Source organism: Pteropus alecto, unplaced genomic scaffold, assembly GCF_000325575.1.
Source record: "Pteropus alecto unplaced genomic scaffold, ASM32557v1 scaffold3, whole genome shotgun sequence".
Taxonomy (NCBI): Eukaryota; Metazoa; Chordata; class Mammalia; order Chiroptera; family Pteropodidae; genus Pteropus; species Pteropus alecto.
In genome coordinates this window covers 151,005-171,591 of record NW_006442484.1, presented here as the reverse complement: position 1 = coordinate 171,591, position 20,587 = coordinate 151,005, and the positions used below count along the sequence as shown (strand labels likewise).

Here is a 20,587-nt window from a genome sequence, read left to right as displayed (position 1 = left end):
AGAGGGAGAGAGAGAGGAAGGAAAAAAGGAAGGAAGGATATTTTGTGAGGTTAAAATGTGGACTGGATTTGGGGTGAATATATACGGAATAGAAAAAAATAATAGAGCCATACATTCGAATGGTGAATATGATACTAGAAAACCAAGGGCTTGTCCTGTCTCTGTCACTTCTGAGGGGTGTGAGCTGCCTGAAATCCTCCCCACTAATTGGATGTACACAAATTATTTATAAAATATTTAAAGTTTTGTCGAAAGTGGTAGCAGTATGACCTGAGCAAGCCTCAGATGAAATGGCTGTAATAAGGGAAGATGGGATGTCGATAACCGTCTCCTTTACCTCACAAGGTTAAGTTAACTAAGATGATCTATGTGAATGCACTTGGAAAGCTGTAAAGCCCTATGTGGATATGTATCCAGACTTTCAATGAATTTAGTCTGTGCCTCCGGAGCGCCAGGAAGTACAACAGCACAGCAGATTAGAGCTGGGAATCTGCAGCCCAGCCGTTTGTGAGTGGGCAAGCTCCTAAACCCTCTGTGCTTCTGTTGACCTAGGATGGATAGGCGACCGTTTGTCAAAGGTCAAGGACAAGGCTGGCACACAGCAAGTGTTACTTTTTATTAAATAAAATCGTGAGCTGATGGGCCAGACTCCTGACCTCTAAGGAGCATGCATTCCAATGAGGTAGAAGGTGTGAGGATGATGATTGTAATGCATATTGTCTAACTTTCTCTTACTTTCAAGAAATGGAAGAATTGGCAGAACATGGCGTGTTTCTTCCTCCTAATATGCAAGGACTGACTGATGACCAGATTGAAGAACTGAAACTAAGGGATGAATGGGGTGAAAAATGTATACCCAGTGGAGGTTCACTATTTAAAAAGGATGATGTTGGACGAAGGAATGGACAAGGTAATCCCGCATTTTTCTCCTCTGCGCCCGCCTGAACATAGCAGCAAGTATGAAAGCGGTTCTTTCAGTTAAAAACTGACATCGGTATTTCTGTACGGACTTATAAAGTACTGCACCGTGTGACTCCCCACGGTAAAACACCAATCCCGAATGACGTAGGCGGATAAAGGAAGCGTCCGTTTTCTCTCTCTTACTAAGATACGCTTTTAAATATATCAGGTAAACCATATGAAATTAGGTCACAAATCGTTGAAAACTCGCAATTCCATGTGGTTCGACCTAAGGGGAGGATTATCATTGGAAACTTCTTGAAGGTTGCGTTTTGTTACAGTTTGCAGATATTCGGGTTTCTTCACGATTCTGTGTGAAAGAAGGAAGTGAATGTTGTCAGCACGAGGGTCTCCAGTTGAATCGAGGACATGCTTCTCTTTGGCACAAAGCACCTCAGTACATGTCCGAGCATCGAAGAAATGGTTCTTCTTTTAGTATATGGTTGATCGTGTGGAATTTGAAGGGAAAAGGGATGATAACTCATTTTGATAACTTGTCCCTTTTAACCTGCATCGAGAGCTCCATTTAAAAGAACATAATTGATCATTTAACAAACACCTAAGTATCGCCTACGCGCCTAACACATTTCTTTTGTTAGAAGCAAAAGAAATTCAAAAGTGTCCCTACAAGGTCTTTACATGCCCCAAATATGTATGTGTGTTTTTAAATATTGGGGATAATTGGAATTTTTAGTATTATTTCTTTTGATTTTTTACCTGGAATATGGTTGGCTGTCTTCCACATCTTTTCACACGTAAACTCATTCTCAATTTGGAGAGATTCTTTGCTTTTTAGAAGGAATTGCATCAATGAAAAAAATCTATATATCTCATAAGATCCGGTTAACAGTTCATTATTCATCTTTAAACCAATTGTCTTAACCATTACTATTCTAATAGTTTTACATTTCTAGTATTTTCAATGTCTAATTAATACTATTCTTAAGAATATAAGGTTCGAACTTGCCCCATCACCCTTAGATTGGGACATTCCATTTCCATTGTTTTTGCTTCTAAACGTTCAAGTTAATGATTTTTCTTGTTTAGGGGTGGGCAAACTATGGGCCACGAGCCAAGTTTGGCCATTGCCTGTTTTTGTAAAGAAAGTTTATTGGAATGCAGCCACCCCATTCAGTTATGTATTATCTATGGCTGCTTTTATGCTGCCGTGACAGTTGAGTAGCTGCAAGAGCGACTATATAACCTGCAAAAGTTAAACTGGCCCTTCACATAAGGTTTGCCAACCCCTATCTGTCCCATGATACGTATTCCTGTTCTTTGTGGCCTTTGCCACTTTGCGTACAGCGCACTCCAGGTCTCTGTTCTCCTGAAGAGATGTTTCCGTAACTTCTCGCGGGCTTGTGTCCCCACCTACATTCCATTCCTGTACTTCCTCTCATTTCCCTGACTCCCCGACTCAGAGGGGGTCGGGATATTTAAGAAGAATTTGAAAGACAGCTGTCTCTCTCCCCCTTCCCTTTCTTATTTTTATAGCTCCAAATGAAAAAATGAAGCAAGTTTTAAAGAAGACGATAGAAGAAGCCAAAGCCATAATATCGAAGGTTAGATTTTAAGTCATACTCTGTAGCTTGTCTTTTGAAATACAAACTCCAGTTTTGGCCTTTAGAGTTACCTGCGGACCAGCCTTTCCTTTTCTTTTTTTAAGCCTTCCAGAGAGCAGAGAAGCAAGCGTGTTCGGGGCAGGGCTTAGCTTTTCTTCCCAGTTCCCACAGCTCAGACAAAAAATGTTATTGGCTCGCGTAAATGTGATTCACGTGATATAAATATGAACTGATGCATTTGTGATTTTGTTTCCTTTACCTTTTTGAAGAACTTGAGGAAATGAAAGGCTGTGGTGGATGTGGCTCAGCCCAAGGTAGACACGGTAGTCACTTTGGTACCAGCGCTGTGTGATCCTTTCTGTGGCTCTGGCAATACCTGTCAAGGGTCTTGTACAGAACTTGGTGAATATTCGTCGAGTTGATCAGTAGCATTGTAGATAACGATGCCGGCCCCCTTTCAGAAACAAGTGGAAGCCAGCGTCTGTGTTACCATGGAAATGGTGAAGGATGCCTTGGACCAGCTCCGAGGGGCAGTGATGATCGTTTATCCCATGGGCTTGCCGCCTTACGATCCAATCCGGATGGAATTTGAAAACAAGGAAGACTTGTCAGGAACCCAGGTATGTGGCTCTTACATCCTGTCAGGTGAGTTCACACCCCGCCCCCCGCCCACCCCAAAGAGCAGAAGCCCCTCAGGTCAGAGCCTCCTCTTTGGGTGTAGTTTTTTGCTTCGTACACAGCTGTCCATCCTGCCGCATGATGCGGAGTGGGGGACGAGGACCCGAGGGGGCGAGGACCTGAGGGGGCGGAGCTCACGGTCGAGGGTGGCCCTCAGAGCAGCGGGAGGGAAGGTTCGCGAGGCTGCCCATCCAGAGTATCTGAAAACACTGCCCTTTTTTGGGGGGCGGGGGGGGGCATCAGAAATCCAGAAACCTAATTTGTGCCTGTTTCTACCCAAATGCATTGGTCCCTTTGCATGGAGTTTTGTGTTCCAGCCTTACCCCTTGCTTCATGTTATTTTCTACCTTTATGTTTCATTTTCCTTTGTCTGTCTCATTTATTCTTCATCCTATCAGACAGTATCTGTTCCTCTGAGCCATCTCAAACAGGTGGAATATGCAGAGGCAAACAGACATAAAAACCCAGCAGGATCCCAGTGTTCGTCCCCGGCAGTATTCTCAAAATCCAGCTAAGAGGGACCTTATATTATGGATGAGGATGCAAAGGAGATAGGGTACTCCCCACTTCCCAGAGCAAGAAGTCCACTGAGTCAGGGCATGAGTTGAAACTTACGGGAAGGTACTAAAATGAAGGGGACCTTTGAGTAAGTGGGGGAGTTAGTGCTGCCCCTGGGGGCCTCCACGAGGCCAGGGGCGGGCGAGGTTCCCGAAGCCTCGCCCATGCTGGGAGGGGCGCCCGCCAGGGTCCGCACACCCAGGTAGGGCCACTGTTGCTGTGTCTGATGACCTTAAAGTGGGTTGTCACCGCGGCCCCAGGCAGCGCTCAGTGTCATTGAGGAGTCAGAGGCCCAGCTGTGGTGGGCAGCCAAGGAGTTAAGAAGAACAAAGAAGCTTTCCGACTATGTGGGCAAAAATGAAAAAACCAAAATTATTGTCAAGATTCAGCAAGTAAGTACTTTTGCTTTAATATGTCACTATTTTATTTACTTTCAAACTAATAAAAATGTACAGCGCATCTGAAAGATTTTAAGTTCCTTGTGCAAATACTTTAATCCTATTGGTCCAGACTTAACACTGTCCTCTTATGCACCAACCGAAGCTGGAAGAAAATATGGATTGATTGGCAATATCTGGAGTTTGTTTTAATTGGGGGAGGGGGGTGCCATGCTAATTTCAACATTAAAAAATAGGGCTACAAGTAAATAAAAATATTTTTTGATTTCAAGTTTTTCAAAAAACTTGAAAAGTTTTTCATGCGGGTACTCCATGAACGAGGAGGGAGGTGAGAGGGTGTACGGGTACACCGCGAGCCGTGCGCCCCACGGCTGCTTCGGCCGTGTGCGCTCTTCCAAATCACTGCTCTCCCGTCTGGGGGATGCAGGGTCCCCCACGATTACCCCGTCCCTTCCCCACTGGGCCTGCAGTGGCTGCCTTGGGAATGGCCGTGACAGGGTGGTATTGCGCAGCCTCTGGTCTCCATCCGCCACGAGGGCCTAGGGCGAGGGGCTGCTGAAGACCAGGTGTCCCCCGACGATCCGCTTTGGATGGTCGGAAATGGATGGCCTTTTTGCCTTCGGCAGTTGGCAGAGGTGGTCGCAACACATTCACTGTAACTTCCTGGGTTGTCCCCGTGAGAATGCCTTAATCCGCCATGTGCTCTTCCCTCATCTTTGCAGAGGGGACAAGGAGCTCCAGCCCGAGAACCTATTATTAGCAGTGAGGAGCAGAAACAGCTGATGCTGTATTATCACAGAAGACAGGAGGAACTCAAGGTAACAGCTGGCATCTGGGGCATTCGCCCCCTCACCTTACCGAGGGGCCTGGGACAGTTGCGGGGAGGTGACTGCTGCAGGATGTGGCAGGGGCTTTGTAGGGCTTCAGCCTCTCCAGGCTGCAGGGGCCCTGCCAGGCCCACCCCCCATGCGTCAGAGTCTCGAAGTGTCCTGCTTCTGGGGAGGGGGAGGAGGAGGCTGGTCGTGGGTTCTTCCTCCAGCCTCTTTATGTTGCAAAATCCCGAATCACCTTCCTGAGTAAAACGTATTTATTTCCAGAAATTGGAAGAAAATGATGACGACTCCTGTTTAAATTCTCCGTGGGCAGATAACACTGCTTTGAAAAGACATTTTCATGGAGTAAAAGACATAAAGTGGAGGCCAAGATGAAGGTCGCCAGTGGATGAAGCTTTCAGAAATATTAGCTTGCTTCTCCTTAGGCAAAATAACAACAACTAAAAGAGATTCCCATAACCTCCTGCAAAAGGTGTTGACATTTCTAGTTTTTCTTTTAGTTTGAATTTTTACAATAGAAGTTATTAAAGGTTCTGGAACTTAAATACATTCTCAAAAAAGAGTGCCTAAATTATATTTATTTAAGGACTTTAGTATTTGAGGTTCTTTGACAAAATACTAAGGATTTAATTACTTACGAACATTTTTTTTTCTTTCTGATTTCTTTCATTCTCATGAAGCTGTCGAATCCGAGGAAATCGAAAGTACCTTTTCCTTCTCTGTCAAGTATCCGATGTGAGGCTTAACCGTCAGTGGCCACTAGAGGCCGCCTGTCACTTACTCGTTGCACGTTTTCTTGGGCCCTCTTTGAAGATCTGTGGAAGGCGGGTTCTCAATCTCTTGTTAATCTCCTTTGAGAGAGGCCTAATCCCACAGGAGGGTATAACTGTAGCCTGCATCTCCCAGCTGCAAAGGTGAAGTTTACCTCCTAGCGATGCCCAACCGGCCTAGGAAGTTGGGTAGTCAACCTAGTCTAACCTTAAAACAACAAATTCTTCTGTAGTTTCTGGGTTTTTCCTGAAAACGAATTTAGGTCCTGGTAACAGGTGCTTCTCCCTTGTGGGCTCAGCCTGCAGAGCTTAGGATGCTTAGTTTCTACTGAGACTGACAGGTGGCATCAGGCTCAGTGACCATCTGGCCACAGAACACACTGGTCACTCATCATGACTGGTTTTCTAGGACACCTTTAATTTTAAATATCCCAACTCATCCCCACAAACCCTGACACTTCAGCAGCTCAAGTGCCTCTCAGACTTTGGCCTAGAAATCTTCTCCTGCTTGACTTTTGGTCTGTAGGACAGTGTTCCCCTAGGTGGCGGACATGCGGCATGCTCGCCCAAGAAGTGAAGTGATCGGCCTCCTGTGCCCACCGCCCCTCCTTCCTCGTACGCTCCCAACAGCCACAAAGATGGAGGCAGGGTGGGTACCGGTTCCACCTGCCCGGAGGCAGCCTGTCCCTGGAGTGTGGGGCCAGACAGCCACCTGGTTCCCAGAACTTGTAGGGGCTGGAGACCAGCCCCGTCTCTCTCTGCCCATCCCCATGGGCCAGAGGAAATGGAAGTTGGGACACAGCAGCAAGACTCACTGAGACTAGTCCCCTGCCTCAAGGGGAAGACTCGGGCTCCCGGCAGAGACTGGTCCCTCTGGAGAGCAGTCCCCCAAGCAACCTACGCGGGTCCTTCTAGAACCGTCCGCCACCTCCCCACCATCCCCACCAAGTTATTAGGGCAGCTGCCCCTCGGTTTCTAAAGTGGGTTGTAGCCGATTCTATGTCTTGAGAATACCTTACTCTTGGTTCATTGTCAGATTGTATGAAATCAAATTCACATCTATCTTTCTGACTGTCATTATAATTTCATTATAATTTTCATAATTTCATCAAAAACTGTCCTTAGATGATGTAAAGATCCTTTGATTGAAGAGCATCTTGGCTTTGTCAGTGTATAGTTTATATGCACCACATCCATGCCAGACTTGCAAAAAATGTTAAGCCACGTGATCACAGCAGATCTTAAGAACCACTATTTCCATATTATTAGGAATTCTCACTGACTCAATGAGACATATATGCTTCATGTGGCCATGATAGTTGTTACTCTTTTGCTTCATAAAATCACCAGAAGTTATTAGCCAAAGGGTCACTCACTTTTGAGTATGGAAATCATTAGATTATCAGCATCCCACTACCTTCTTTAGCGAATACTCATGTGAAATAAGAACTGTCCTCTCTGCCCCAAACCCCCTGAGCTCTGTTTGGACACAGCAGCTGGTCTCGATGTAAATGCGAGGAGCCCCATTGTAGCCATCTATGGGGAAGGAGGGACCAGCAGTCCCCGATAGTCCCTGATGGCTGCTCCGTTCACCCTGTGCATCCAGCCCTGAGGACGGCGGTGGTGACTTGAATCATCCATGGTCCCATCACTAGAGCGGGTGGAGCCAAGGGCCACACCGGGGACTTCCCAGAAAGCAGCTTCTCAACAAAAGTCTCTTTGCTGGATGGCAGGCCACAGAGCCACTTGAGCGTGTGGTCTCGGTTTCCTGTCCGTTTAATCCAGGACATCTTTGGATCAATATCAAAAGGCAACGAAGGGCCTGTTGTCTGTACGGAGCCAACCTGGGTCTGTGGTTTTGTCCTTGTACCTAACTTGTCTTCTCGTGTAGTTATTTCATGGAGACCAGGAATGCTAGTAAGAAAACGTGACACCACCTAAAACCCCTTCGACCAGCAAACTAAACACAGGCAGTATTTCTGTCCTAAGATTGCCTCGTTCCTTGGCAACTGCTCTGCAAAGAATGTGTCATTGAGCTTGAAATTAATCGCCATGTGCTTAGAGCACAGTACGCCTGAGGGGGTCCGAGCTCTGCCGAATTCTCTTACAGAGCCTCACAGCCACCCCCCACCATGCTCTGATTGTCGCAAGACCCCAGGAGTCGTCGCTGCGCATTGCAGAAAGCCCCACTGGCCCCAGAGAGACTGAAATGTGGTTCATTCCAGGAGAAGTTCAACACCAGATGTCACATAGTCATAGCTGGCATTTACACCTCACTGTTTCCCAGACAGCGGTGCTAACTGCCGAGTATATTTTCTTATTTACACCTCACAGATTGGGAAGAGACTAGTACTGTTCTTTCGCAAAGGAAACCAAAAGCCAGAAACGTTAATTCGCTCAAGGTGAAGTATCTACAAACCCACCTGCTTGCCCCAGAGTCCGCCCTTAACTGTGTGATAACTTTCCATAGACACTAATGTAGACACTAAGCCACGTGCTAGTGAACAGCGAGTGATCGTCCACGAGATACACGTCTGCGAAGGGCCCAAACCCAACACAACAGCCACGGCCATGCTGTTCCCGCAACGGGGCCAGATTCCAAAAGACCACATGAGCCATCGTCATGAAATGCAGAATGTAGTTTTGTCACCTGAGCCTCCAGCCAGCCATGTTGAGTGGCAGAAGTGCTCAGAGCACACGGCCATAGCTGTGTCACTGCCTTTCCTGAGTGCGCTTGGCACATCAGCCCAAGGGACCTGAACACATTTTATAATGTTTCCTTGGCTCACTGAGAGAGGCCATCGTGCTCCGGTGCCCAGGCGGCCACCCGCATGAGGCTAACGGATGTGAGAATGGTACCAGTGCCCTTTCTGCTGCCCCTTCCTCAAATGCAGCACTTTGAAATAAAGCAAAGCCCGTGTAATAAGTAGGCGACGTGACGATGGTACAGAAACTGTGGTCCTCACGAGCCCCTCTTCCTCTGTCCCCTGCCCCCGCCCCCGCCTGCTAACTGTCCCCTCCCTGCCCCAAGCAAAGTAGGCAGACACAATAAGAGCATTATGCTGTGCGTTCCCATTTCTCATGATCCTATTTGCATTGTGCCAGGACAGATCCCATAGGCTCTGAGCGACTCTGTGTTCTCATGGCAAATTAGCAAAACACAAAATGTACCCAAAGCTCCTGCTATCAGAATCCTATGACTAAATCTCTTAAGATTGGAAAATAAAAGGGATGGAGATAAAGCAATTAAGGACACTGATATGCAAATCAAAACCCCCAAACAATGCCGCTCCGAGTTTATGAGACCTTCACAGAACGCACTCGGCTCACGTGGACAGATAGATGTCCACCTTTTCTCGCAACTGTTCCCAGACCCTAAAGCTCTTGTCATTTCTAGGTAATTGACATTTAACTGATGAGAGAATTTCTGAGAAGCAAAACTCTTGATATTCCCTTGGGAAATAAATATGATTTAAGTTACCGAATGTAAGATTTTCATAGTTTTATGCTAAAGTTGGTGAATATGTCTAGGAAATAAATGTCGCAAGTTGACTATTAGCAAATATAATTTGACCTATTAAAGTTTAACTGACGCTGTCTATATTAGAAAAGGCACCCCAAGTGGAGACGTCAGAAAAGGAAAAGCAACATTACCTGGCTTAAAATAATAATTTGGAAAAAACAGAATTTCAGATCATGTGGGCATCCCATCCTTGTTAAAACAATTAATAAACCCAAGACTGAGAAGAAGTCAGGTGTTTTTCTTTTTTTCCCACAGGGAACTACATTTCCTAATAGGCTTCAGAACATACTATCGTAGTTAAGATGTAATTTTAAAAATTTTAAAACTGTAAATTATATTAATTTTTATATAATCTGTAAAATTACAAATTTTATTAAAATGATAACTTATGTAATTTATAAAATTATTCTTTATAGATATATATTTGTAGTAAAATCTGCGAGAAAGCATTTTTTTTTTTTTTAAAGAGGAAAGTTAGCTAAACAAAGTCGCCTCCTGGGAATTGCCTATGTAGTTCAAGCCAGAAAGCATTTTTTTTTTTTTAAAGAGGAAAGTTAGCTAAAACAAAGTCGCCTCCTGGGAATTGCATATGTAGTTCAAGTAGTCGGTCCTTACAGCCAACTCAGAGAATAATGTTCATAAAGCTGGCAGTGAGAGCCTAGAGGTTTTCACCTGCAAGTCGAAATCCAAAATGTTTCATATACTGTAGTTATAAAGGCGGTATATAAATGTATTTTTAAAGTAAATTTAAATATTTGTAATTTAGAATATTTTTCTCTGTTGAAGCCTCATCCACATAACACAACTTTTTTTGCCCAATTTTGCCCATCTCCCAGGGAGGGCTGAGGAACATCTTCCTTCTCAATTCTGCAGGTTTCGGGATGTGGTCACTACACCTTATCATCCCGCCTGCTTGCAGTTAAGAGTCTTTGTTTATACGTCCAGTCATCTTGAATGGACTGTAAGCTCCTGGAGGCAGAGCCACTGTTTTAGTCAGGTTATTAACTCTTTCTCGCCAAAAGCGAGTATTTCGACATTTCCCTCAACCTTTCTGCAGAAGGTACGACAGATGGCGATGAGGACAAGCGAAGGGGCAGCACTTCTACCTTAGTACAGGTGCTGCTTTGCCTTTAAGCTGATCGATTAACGGAAGTGGGGGAGGGGCTAGCATCAGGGATGTTACTTTTCTGTTAACTCCATGCTTCATGGTCAGTGGCAAGGTTCCACGGTCACATCTAGAAAAATATATAGCAGTAAATACCTGAAATCATAAAAGTGAAAATAAATCCGTTAAACAATAAAGAACTAGAAAAAGACCAACAAAGGAAACCAAAGAAAGCAGGAAGAAAGAATCAATGAAAGTCAAAGCAGAAATTCAGTGAGTTGAAAGAATGTAACTAATACATCGAAAAAAAGGTAGGTTAAAAAATCAAAAGAATTTGAAAACTACCAGTTGGTGCGATTTAAAAAAGAAAACAAGTATACGAGGTAAGAAATGACAAAAGAAAAATAATTGAGCAGATTTTTTAAAAAATAAGGTAATATTTTGCACTCATTTAGGCAAATAAATTTGAAAACGTAGATGAAATCGATAGATTTCTAAGAAAATAAAATGTATCCAAATCAACTCAAGTAGAGATAGAATGTGTAGGCAGACAACTTCCACAGAAGACAAAAAACTCTAAACTTATACAAAAAAAAATCACCAAGGGACTCTGAAACCTTAAAGATTATTTGATTACAAAGCTGCATAAACTATTACAGACCATAGAAAAGATTTGAAGTCACTTTGATGAAGCAAATATAATATCACAACAGACAAAAACAGTCCTGTAGCACTAATAAATATTGATGTAAAATGTTTAAAATAAAAATATAAGCAAATATAATCCATTTAATTAAATCCATTAAATATGACCAAATAGAATTCATTCCAGAAATGCAAGGGTGGTTTAACATTAGGAGAAAAATCATGTGAACATGTCCATAGTTGCTAACATGGCATTTGATAAAATTCAACTCCCAGGCGACGCCGGCTACAAACCACAAACCACACTATAGAGATGATTTGCACCCTGCCATAGTTCTCCCTGCTCTTAGATATTCTTCCAAAACATGACCGGATGGGGGCCAGGTGGTTGTCCAGAGCCGCCTGTCTAAGGAGGTTGAGTGTGGAGGATGAGTGAGGAGCTAAGGCGAGAAGTGGTCAGGTCAATCTCAAATGTGCCAGTTGTTAATGAGGAAACAAACACTGACCTCCTTCAGGAGAGAGAGAGGCTTCCACATTTGCCGAGGGCCACATGAGGGCAGCTCCCACCCAGGCGACCTCATTTAACCGTAATCACCCCTTTAAAGGCCTTATCTCCAAATACAGTCACATTCTAAGGGACTGGGGATTAGGGCTTCGATGTGAATTTTGGCAATTCAGTCCATAATAGGCTCTGTCATTTAAGAGATGCAAGACCTTGGGTCATTTCCTAACCTTTCAGCCTTCAGTGTCCTCCTCTGTACAATGGGAATAATAACATTGCCTATTTCACCCATTAGGACGGCACTGGGCTGCACGTACCAGAGATATTGACCGCCACAGTAACTTACCCAAATAGGGGCTACATTTTTCTCATGTAATAGGAAGCTGGGGGCAGGCAGTTCAGGGCTGGTGCAGCTGAGGAAGCCACCAAGGACCCAGGCTTCTTATTTTAAGATCCTCGGCTTGAAGCTTTCTTCTTCGTGGTTGGAAGATGGCTACTGTGCCTCTAAGCACCCCGCATGTGTATCAGGCAGGAGGACAGAGGAGGGGCAAAAGGCAAGAGGTCACATCGTGGATGCCACCGTGTTTGCCCCTTCTGAAAGAGTTCTCTCAACCTCGCCCAGCAACTTCCCTTTATGTCTCGTTGGCCGGAACTGATTGATTGGCCACTCGTGGCTATAAAAGACTATGGAGTGGTCAGTATTTCAGACAAGCACGTCGCTACCTTAAACAAAATTGGAATTCTGCTAGCAAGGAGAAAAGGGAGAATAGACATGAGATAGATAACTACCTGTATCTGGCACCCCCACCCTCAGGGGTGTTGAGAGAATCCTTGAGATAACTTGTATGAAGCAAGACAAATGAATAGCAGTGGACATAGCTAGCATAAACCTTAGAAATTCATTGAACAAACGAGGTCCAAAGATATCGGGTGCATAAAATGCAGGATCGCATTATTGCTAGCCCAACGAAAGGAAAAAGGCACACCTGGGCATCCCCAACCTGTCCTGGTCAAAATTGAGATTCGGGACCTCCATGTGTTTCTGATGCTTCCCTTACTGATCCAGAACAATTGCTCCCCACCACCTCCTGAGGGGTCAGGTGATTCCTAGAGACGGCAGACAACGCACCTGGGAGTTCACCTTTTATATGCAAATCAGTCAATCCAGAACCCACCCCAACTGTCTCCTTTATTGAGTTCTCACAGGGCTGTCACACGCAAGACCATTTGTCCCCCTGTCCTAACCCCCCCAGAGCCAGTGCCAGACAACGAGGGACAGCCCTGTGCTCCAGAGGCTCCTGAAATGATCCGAACTAGCCATTCCCAAGCCTGCTTGCCCGGCCCGGCCCATTCCCTCCTGTTAAGCCACAACAAAGGCTCTTGCCCACATTTTCTCCCTCAGCCTCTGGACCGACCCGGTGCTTCCCCATGTGGCCCTGTGTGAGGGGGTGGCCCCTCCTTCTGGCAATGGCGAGCAGCTATCTTTGCAGTGGTGACTGTCTCCTGATCTGATGGCCTCACTGCACCTGAATGATAATAAAACCTACATTTTAAAACATGAGGACGACACAAAGTATAGGCAAGCACAAGCAGTGTGGGGAACAGCTTGGGCCTGAGGGAGCTGCTGAGCTCATGCGTGCAATTCGGCCTCGGGTGGGCTACCGGTCTTGGCCGCGTGCTGAAGGGGACCGCCTCTCCCACAGAGATAGGATGCACAGGAGATGCCCGGACGCCGGCCACTGCCCCTGGGGACAGCACTTTGGGCGGCTCTTGCCCACACAGATACCAGCCCATCCCAGTCCCATCTCTCAGAATGTGGGGCAGAGCCCATATTGGGGGAACTGAGTGAAAAAGAAGCCAGCTTACTTTAGAATCTCAAAGAAAGGTTCACAGCCTGTGAGCCCAGTTGCGTTCTGGGCTGTGTCCGCAAGAGGAAGTTTATATAAAACTGTGGGAAATGCAACACATCCTCGGGTCCAAACACAGCCCCGTTACATATTAGTTCGAGACTTTGTCACTGTGAGAAAGAGTCTCAATAGCTGGAGACCGAGCCAGGATGAAGTGGTGGCCAAGTGCAATCAGAAGCAGAAGCCGGTTGCCATCAGGCCCTGGGGGTCTCAGATCTGTAGCAGCGGGCACTCATGGGGAGCAGGCCCCAGGGGCGACTGAGCCAGAGGGAGCAGGGAGGCCCTCACGAACCGGACACAACCCACAACTGCTGGGTCAGAGCCGGCAGCCCCGCTCCCGTGAGCTCCGGACGCGGGACGCTGTTCCTTCTAGTCCTTGATGTGGTGTTTCCCTGGCCTCGGACAGTAGTTGCCTCACGAGCCTGTGCCAATTAGGTCTCAGCGCGTTGTCCAAGGCGCCTTCTGTCACCTCCGGGTTCTCCTTGTGCACCTGTCTCAACACTCTGTTCCGGGTGCTCCAGCCAGCCACCCAGGTCTCCTCCGACCCGCCCTCTGTGTCTCAGGCATCCGCGTGGCTCCTCCTGGGCCGCCCCTCCTTACACTGCCCTCAAGGCAGAGAGGGGCAAGCGCCGTCTGTCTTTGCCTGATGTCCAATGTCTCGAAGACATTGTTTTTGTTGTTGTTTTTTTAGTTGTTTCAGATGGGAGGATCAATCCACTTTTTGTTCCTCCATTTCAACCAAGAATTACAATCAAAAATTATAATAAAATAAAATAGACTACCTCGACCGCTGAAAACGACGAAATATCATTTGTTTTGGGGTGATCGAGAAGGCGATTTGGAGTCTCGTAGTATTTTGTGGTCTCCAAACTGGACCTCTGCCTCTGATTCGTCTCTGTCCCGGTCCTGCCTGAATCCCACTGTGAGCTCACGGCAGCAAACAACAGAGATGACTCTGACGAGCTTCGGGGGGCGGGTAGTGTGCTGGAGGGTACTGCCTGGCTCAGAACATCAAAGGGAGGCTCAGGAAACGGGCAGGACCAAAGCACGCCGCCGTGAAGCCGCAGAAGGCAAGTGCCAGGCCTCTGCCTGCAGACCCCGGGCACCTCACCGGGCCCAATCCCTCTGCTCCCTGACCCTGCCCCTCACTTTCTCCTGTTTCGAAGTCCTGAGCGGGAGCCCCCAGTCGCTGAGCTGAGCTCACAGGCTAGGCTTTAGCAGATGGCGGTCAGGGAGAACAGAGAGCCCACCTTTGTCATCTCTGTAACAGGGGGCAGAGCGTGAAGAACCGCTCGGTGGTGGGTCCCCCAGACAGCGGATCGGGGCTGGTTTAATGCTGGGTGGCCAGAGAACGATAAGTGCCCACTCGGCTTTGGTCTCCTCCAGGGTTCCCCTCCAACTTCAGAGTCTAGCCCAAAGTCCTCATTCCCGAGGGAAGGGCCGGTCCTGGGTCACAGTGGGGGCTCGAAACCCACCTACTGACTGGCTGCTGCTGTGATCTGGGCCCAGCTGGCTATCCTATGGTTCCCCACCCCCAGCGACATGAGTGTCACCATCCATCTCTCCCTGCACCCCATGTTCCAGCCGCACGGAGCTGCGCGTTTTCCCCTGAGCTGGTCATTGCTGGGCACACGCTGCTGCCCCCATGTGCTTAGCTGGGCTGACACACCCATCCCCCAGGGCCGTGAGCCATTGTCTGCGTGATTCCCCGCAACCATCCCAGGGGATGGCCCTCTGCCAAGGGGGAGTCGCCTCGGTGGGTCCCCATGCCCGCGACTGACTGTGTGCACACTGTGCCCCAGAGCCCCCGTGGAGGAGGCTGTACCCACATCCTTCTGGGCTTGCTTCTCCCATTCCACCCTGCCTCCCCGCCCCGGTCTGAGAGCCACCCCCCCCCCACCCCTTAATTATCTCCGGAACAAGGATCCCCACCTCAGGTTCTGCTTCTAGGGCTCCCGACAGTGCCCAGACGGCCTCCTCGTCCCTCACCTCCACTCTCGGTTCCCGCTGCTCCCTCCTCCTGACGCTTCTGCCCACGCGACTTCTCCCCGTGCTTCAATGGCTCACTCAGTGACCTCCTCCTCCATGAAGCCTCCCTTCATGTACAAGGAGACAGAGAGAGAAGAAGATGCCCTGGTTATGCTGCTCTCCCTCTTCGGGAACTGAGCTCAAGAAAGCCTCGCTCCCACGCTTACTGGGCGTCAGACGGAGTCGATCCGTCCCAGGAAAACTCACGATGCTGAGCTAAGTGCTTCACGCACCACGGCAGGCCAGGCTGGTCCCCAGTGTCTCTTCTCCACTTCTGTAGGAGCGGAAACTCCGATATTCAGCTGGTGCCATGACCATCTCGAATAAAAAAAAAAAACAAAACAAACACATTTCTCAGCCTCCTACTGAAGTGTGTGGCTTTGTGATTTGTGGCCAATGGGGTTGAAATGGGAAACTGTGTGTGGCTTCTAAACAACTTAACTTCTCACTCATCCACTCCCTCTTTCCAGCCACGTGCAATGCGCAGGTTACTGTGTCCCTACCGCTCAGATCCCATGGGTCGCGAGGTGACCTTGAAGAGGGGAGCCACATCATGCACAGCTTCTGACTTCTTGAGTATGGGAAGAAAATCAACTCGTATCTTTCGCTTTTTCTGCTTCTCGAAACTGAACCTAATGCTAACTGATACACGTAGTTATCTCTCCCGGAATCTTGATAAGAATCCCGAGGTAGATGTTATGATTCTTATTTTAAAGATGAAGAAACTGAGTCTCAGGAGAGTCGATAAACTTCTCAAGGTCAGCCAGCTTGTAACTGCAAAGCCAGGATTTCTTAACTGCTTTGCTCCACCCTCTCAGCCTGGCAGGGTGGAGGGAGAACACGTATCACCAGGGCAAGGTACTGGTCGTACCTGGGAGATAATCGCAGTGGCTGTTCAGGCCTTCGGTCCAGGAACACGATGCCGGCCTCCAGCCTACATCCTCTTTATCAGGGCTGTGGCGCACAGTTGTTTGAGTTGTGCACAGCACAAACACTCCTGCCCATTAGGTGTGAGGGGCAAAGGCTCACCATGGATCCGCAATTACCCAGAGAGGATGACTTTTTCTAGTTTTCCAAACGCCGTCTTGTTACCAGTCCAGGGGCTACATTCATCCAGAAGAAGGATGCCTTTTGAAACTGTCATATAGACAACATCTGGGCCAGTGGGGGCTGTGATCCCGACCGGGCCGAGACCCCTCCTACATGGACAACCTGCTGAGCCCGGGGAAACTGGGCTATTCACCGGCACTTCAACTAACTGATCTGAGTACATGAGTTCTTCCTGAGCCCATGGCCTTGACCTTCTTCCTCACAATACAGTAGAGCGACTCTAACAAAGCCTGCTGTCTGCCTTCCAATCGCAGTTCTTTCCTTTGTCCTTAGTAAAAAAACACTATTATTATTTTTTTTAAATTGAATACAATGCTACTAACTAAAACACGACATCCCTGAGCACTCTTTGAGTTAGGGGTAGCCACGTGACAAAGCTCTGGACAAAGAAATTAAAGTGAAAGGGTGGACGTCACACTGGACCATCTTTTTCAAAGTGACTTCTTTCTCTTCCTCTTCCTCGTTTTCCTTTCTGAGACTTCGGATGCAGATGTGATGGCCGGAGCTCCAGCATCGGTTATGAGATGACCTAGGGAAGGAAAACTGGGCAAAAAGATAGAAGGATCCTGGGTCTGCGACACCGTGGGCCTCTCTGCCACCCTGGGCTGCCTATGCGGGTTCGTCTATACTGGTCACGTCAGCGCCATCCGTTAGATGAACCGCATCTAACTGGTACAGTGACAACCCATAGGAGGTTCTGCTGTGTGAAGCTCCTGGGGCCCGTTCCTGCAAAGCTTATTTTATTACACCCAGAGAAACCGGAAGCAGAACTGATAAAGTTGCCTCGGGCTCTGGAAAATCAAGATGTGGCTGAGCCAGAGGGTTGAAAGGCTGCAGAGCGCCCGCCTGCCAGAGGAAAACAGAGGAACCGCTCAAAGGGCCTTCTGAGCTCCATTCCTCAAAAAGGGAAGAAGCCAGATGCGGCAGGTCCGGACTGTCAGACTGACGAAGGTGAGAACCCTTAATCCTCCCGAATCAACATCTAACGGGGCAACCTTCTCGTTCCTTCCTCTACCGAGAATTTTCTACTGGCGAGTTTGAAATGGCAAGTGATGACTGCAAGCACCTTTCACGCGCTTAACCCCGAGAGAGGAGGAAACGATAAGGAGCTGACTATGGAATGGGTACCTGGGTGGGGGGAATGTCGGGGAGTCATTTCTGAATCAAAGGAAAAGCCTTTTTTACTTCAGAGTTGGGGCAATTGATCAGCACCCCTCATGAAGCAGACGCGCGTCAGTTTGGGCTTTTCAATACTTTTCAATACTTACTTGTGAGGGTGGCAGGCAGGGGAGCTTGGGTGGAGACCATGGGCTCATGTTCAAACCCCGACGCAACCTCCTGCCGGCTGTGACATCTGCGTCAGCTCCTTTACCTTCGTCTGCCTCGGTTCCCCCATCTGTAAAACGGGAATGGCAATAGTGCTCGATTTCACAGGGTGGCTGTGAAGACGAAATGAGCTCCCTCTTGTAAAGAGTGCCACGCAGTTCAGTTTTTCAGTTTCAGGAGACGTGGTGTGAGGACGGTCAAAGTCTCCGGAAGCCAAATGATGACGGAGGGAGACGATGGACGTGGCACGCCGTGGCCTCGGTCTCAGGACACGGGCCTCCTGAGGAGAGACGGTTGTTACGTTTGGGTCCAGCTGGGGTCTCCCTCGTGGTGCCTGCCACGAGGTCAAGTTTCCTTAGAACGCTGTCGAATGAGGGATGTCACAAGGATGGAGCCGGTCCCAGGGCTCCGTGCCTTTGGACATGTTTGGTGGCCATCCTGGGTGATCCCATCACGCCCGTTATCCCATTATTGATGTCTCATGACGCCCAAGACTCCTGGGGTATCTCTCATCCCGACCCCACTTCCTAGCCTCCACCTCTTTGCTGCATCCTTCCATTTGGCCCTCGGGAACCTGTGCCACAGGCGCACAATCCCTTGTACACTCAAGCTCCCCTTAAATGTCCCCTTCCCTCTGTCCCGTCCAAAGCCCAGGTCATCCCTGAGGACCCTGCTCTCTGCGAAGCCTGTGAAATGGCTGCCAGTTCCTCTTCCTCGCCCCTAATCTCTGGCTGGGGCTGGGGTAAGCATTCTCCTTATTGCTTCTAGATCATGGTCCTGTCTCCTCTCTCAAAAACCTTGTGTGCGACACTTCTCCAACCCCTCAGGGTCCTCGTACAGTTCTTTTTGCTGCCCCTTCACTGACCTGAACGTCTGAGCCCCAACCCCCCTTCCAGGCCCCGAGAGCCATTAAACCACCCCGACAGGCCTCGTCAGCTCCCACACTCCAGTCTCCCTCAATCGGAACCCCAACTGTCCTTGTAAACAACGTTCTGTGTGTGTAGACTTACATTTTAAGGATATATCTAGTATATTTGTTTCCCGTGGCCGCTGTAACGAATGACCACAAACTTGGTGGCATCCTCTCATAGTTCTGGAGAGCGGAAGTCCAAAATTAGTCTCACTGGGCCAGAATCGAGGGGTCAGCAGGGCCGTGCTCTCTGAAGTGTCTGGGGGGCGGATTCCCCCCGCCTCTTCCAGCTTCTGGCACCTGCCAGCCTTCCGGTTTCTGCTCCGTCTTCACGTCGGCCCTCTCTGTGTGCCTTCTCTTCTGACTGTGTTCCATGTCCCTCTGCTTCTCCAGGGATATTCGTGATTGCACCCAGGCCATCCAGGATCATCTCCCTACGTCGAGAGCTTTAATTTAGCCTTTCGTCTCTCCGAGTGGCACCATGGCAGGAACAAGCGCCTTACAAGAGGCGGCAAAAAGGGAGCCGAGAAGAAAGTGGTCGACCCATTTGTTAAAGAAGATTGGCGCAATGTGAAAGCACCGGCTCTGCTCCATATAAGGAATGTTGGAGAAACACCGGTCACGAGAACCCGAGGATCCAAAATTGAACCGGATCGAGTTTCTGAAGTGAGCCTAGCTGATCTGCAGAATGAGGAAACTGCACTCAGAAAATTCAAGCTAATGACTGAGGATGTTTAGGGCAAAACTCGCCTCGTTTCCGTGGCAAGGCTCTTACCTGGGCCAAAACGTGCTCCTTGTCGAAAAAATGGCAGACCGTGATCGAAGCTCGTGTGGCGGTCAGGACTCCCGATGGTTATTTGCTTCTTTTATTCTGTGTTGGTTTTATTTAAAAATGCAGCAGTCGGATCCGGAAGACGTCTTACGCTCAGGGTCCACGGGCCGCCGAATCTGGGAGAAGACGATGGAAATCGTGACCCGAGAGGGGTAGACACACGACCTGAAAGCCGTTGCCAGCACGCTGATTCCGGACGGCGCTGGGGAGGACACGCAGAAGTCCTGCCGACCTGCTTATCGGCTCCACGGTGTCCTTGTGAGAAAAGTCCAAACGCCGAAGAAGACCAGGTTTGAACTGGGAAAACTCACGGAGCTTCGTTCGCAGTGACGGAAGCGGTTCCGGAAAAGCTACCGGTGGTGACACAGGTGGTCCAGCTGAGCGAGCCGATGGATCTGCGCCCCGCCCCCGCCCCCAGGATCTGTTTAAAATTCAGACTTTCCATGGTGACAAATAAAACCTATTTGCGATGCATTTTTTTTGTTGTTTTTTTGGTTTGTTTGTTTTACAAGTTTTAATGAAATCACATCTCGAGGACTTTTTCCCCTCCCCGTAACATTTCCAGTAACATTTCCAGGTTCCAGGGCTTAGGACCTGATGTCGGTCAGGTGGATGCCATTCAATCTGCTACACCTAACAACACTGTAACAGCCAAAGATTGGAAACACCTGGAGTGTCCTTCACAAAGGGGCGGGCGAGTAAATTACTGTTTGCCACTCAGCGGAACGCCCTGCAGCCATGAAGAGAACAGGCCGCGGTATGCGGACTGACTGGGGACAGAAAAATCGGGTGCGAAACTGTGTGTGTGCACTCGACCATTTATTTAAAAAGAGAATTAAATACATACGAACTTATATACTCATAGAGCGTTTGTAGAAGGAGATGTTTGTGACAAGACCCTGGTCACAGTGGCCCCTCGTGGTTGAAATGAGGGAGGTGG

At 48.3% G+C, this 20,587-nt stretch overlaps 1 protein-coding gene and 1 pseudogene across 4 annotated transcripts in view; both read left to right on the top strand.

The window, feature by feature from the left end:
• Positions 1-5,551, top strand: part of CFAP298 (cilia and flagella associated protein 298) — a 7,651-nt gene extending 2,100 nt beyond the window's left edge. For 3 of the 4 annotated variants that reach the window (XM_025039516.1, XM_006920967.3, XM_015596761.2), the window contains exons 3-8: positions 743-910; positions 2,455-2,522; positions 2,984-3,142; positions 4,019-4,150; positions 4,879-4,974; positions 5,254-5,551. In XM_025039516.1, the coding sequence (XP_024895284.1) occupies positions 743-910; positions 2,455-2,522; positions 2,984-3,142; positions 4,019-4,150; positions 4,879-4,974; positions 5,254-5,364 (734 nt within the window). In that variant the 3' untranslated portion in view covers positions 5,365-5,551. Of the gene's footprint in view, positions 1-742; positions 911-2,454; positions 2,523-2,983; positions 3,143-4,018; positions 4,151-4,878; positions 4,975-5,253 lie in introns of those variants that run through there. The other variant, XM_025039517.1, reaches the window with a different exon arrangement.
• Positions 5,552-17,497: 11,946 nt separating this feature from the next.
• LOC102898289 lies at positions 17,498-20,104 on the top strand (annotated as a pseudogene).
• The last annotated feature ends 483 nt before the right edge of the window (positions 20,105-20,587 follow it).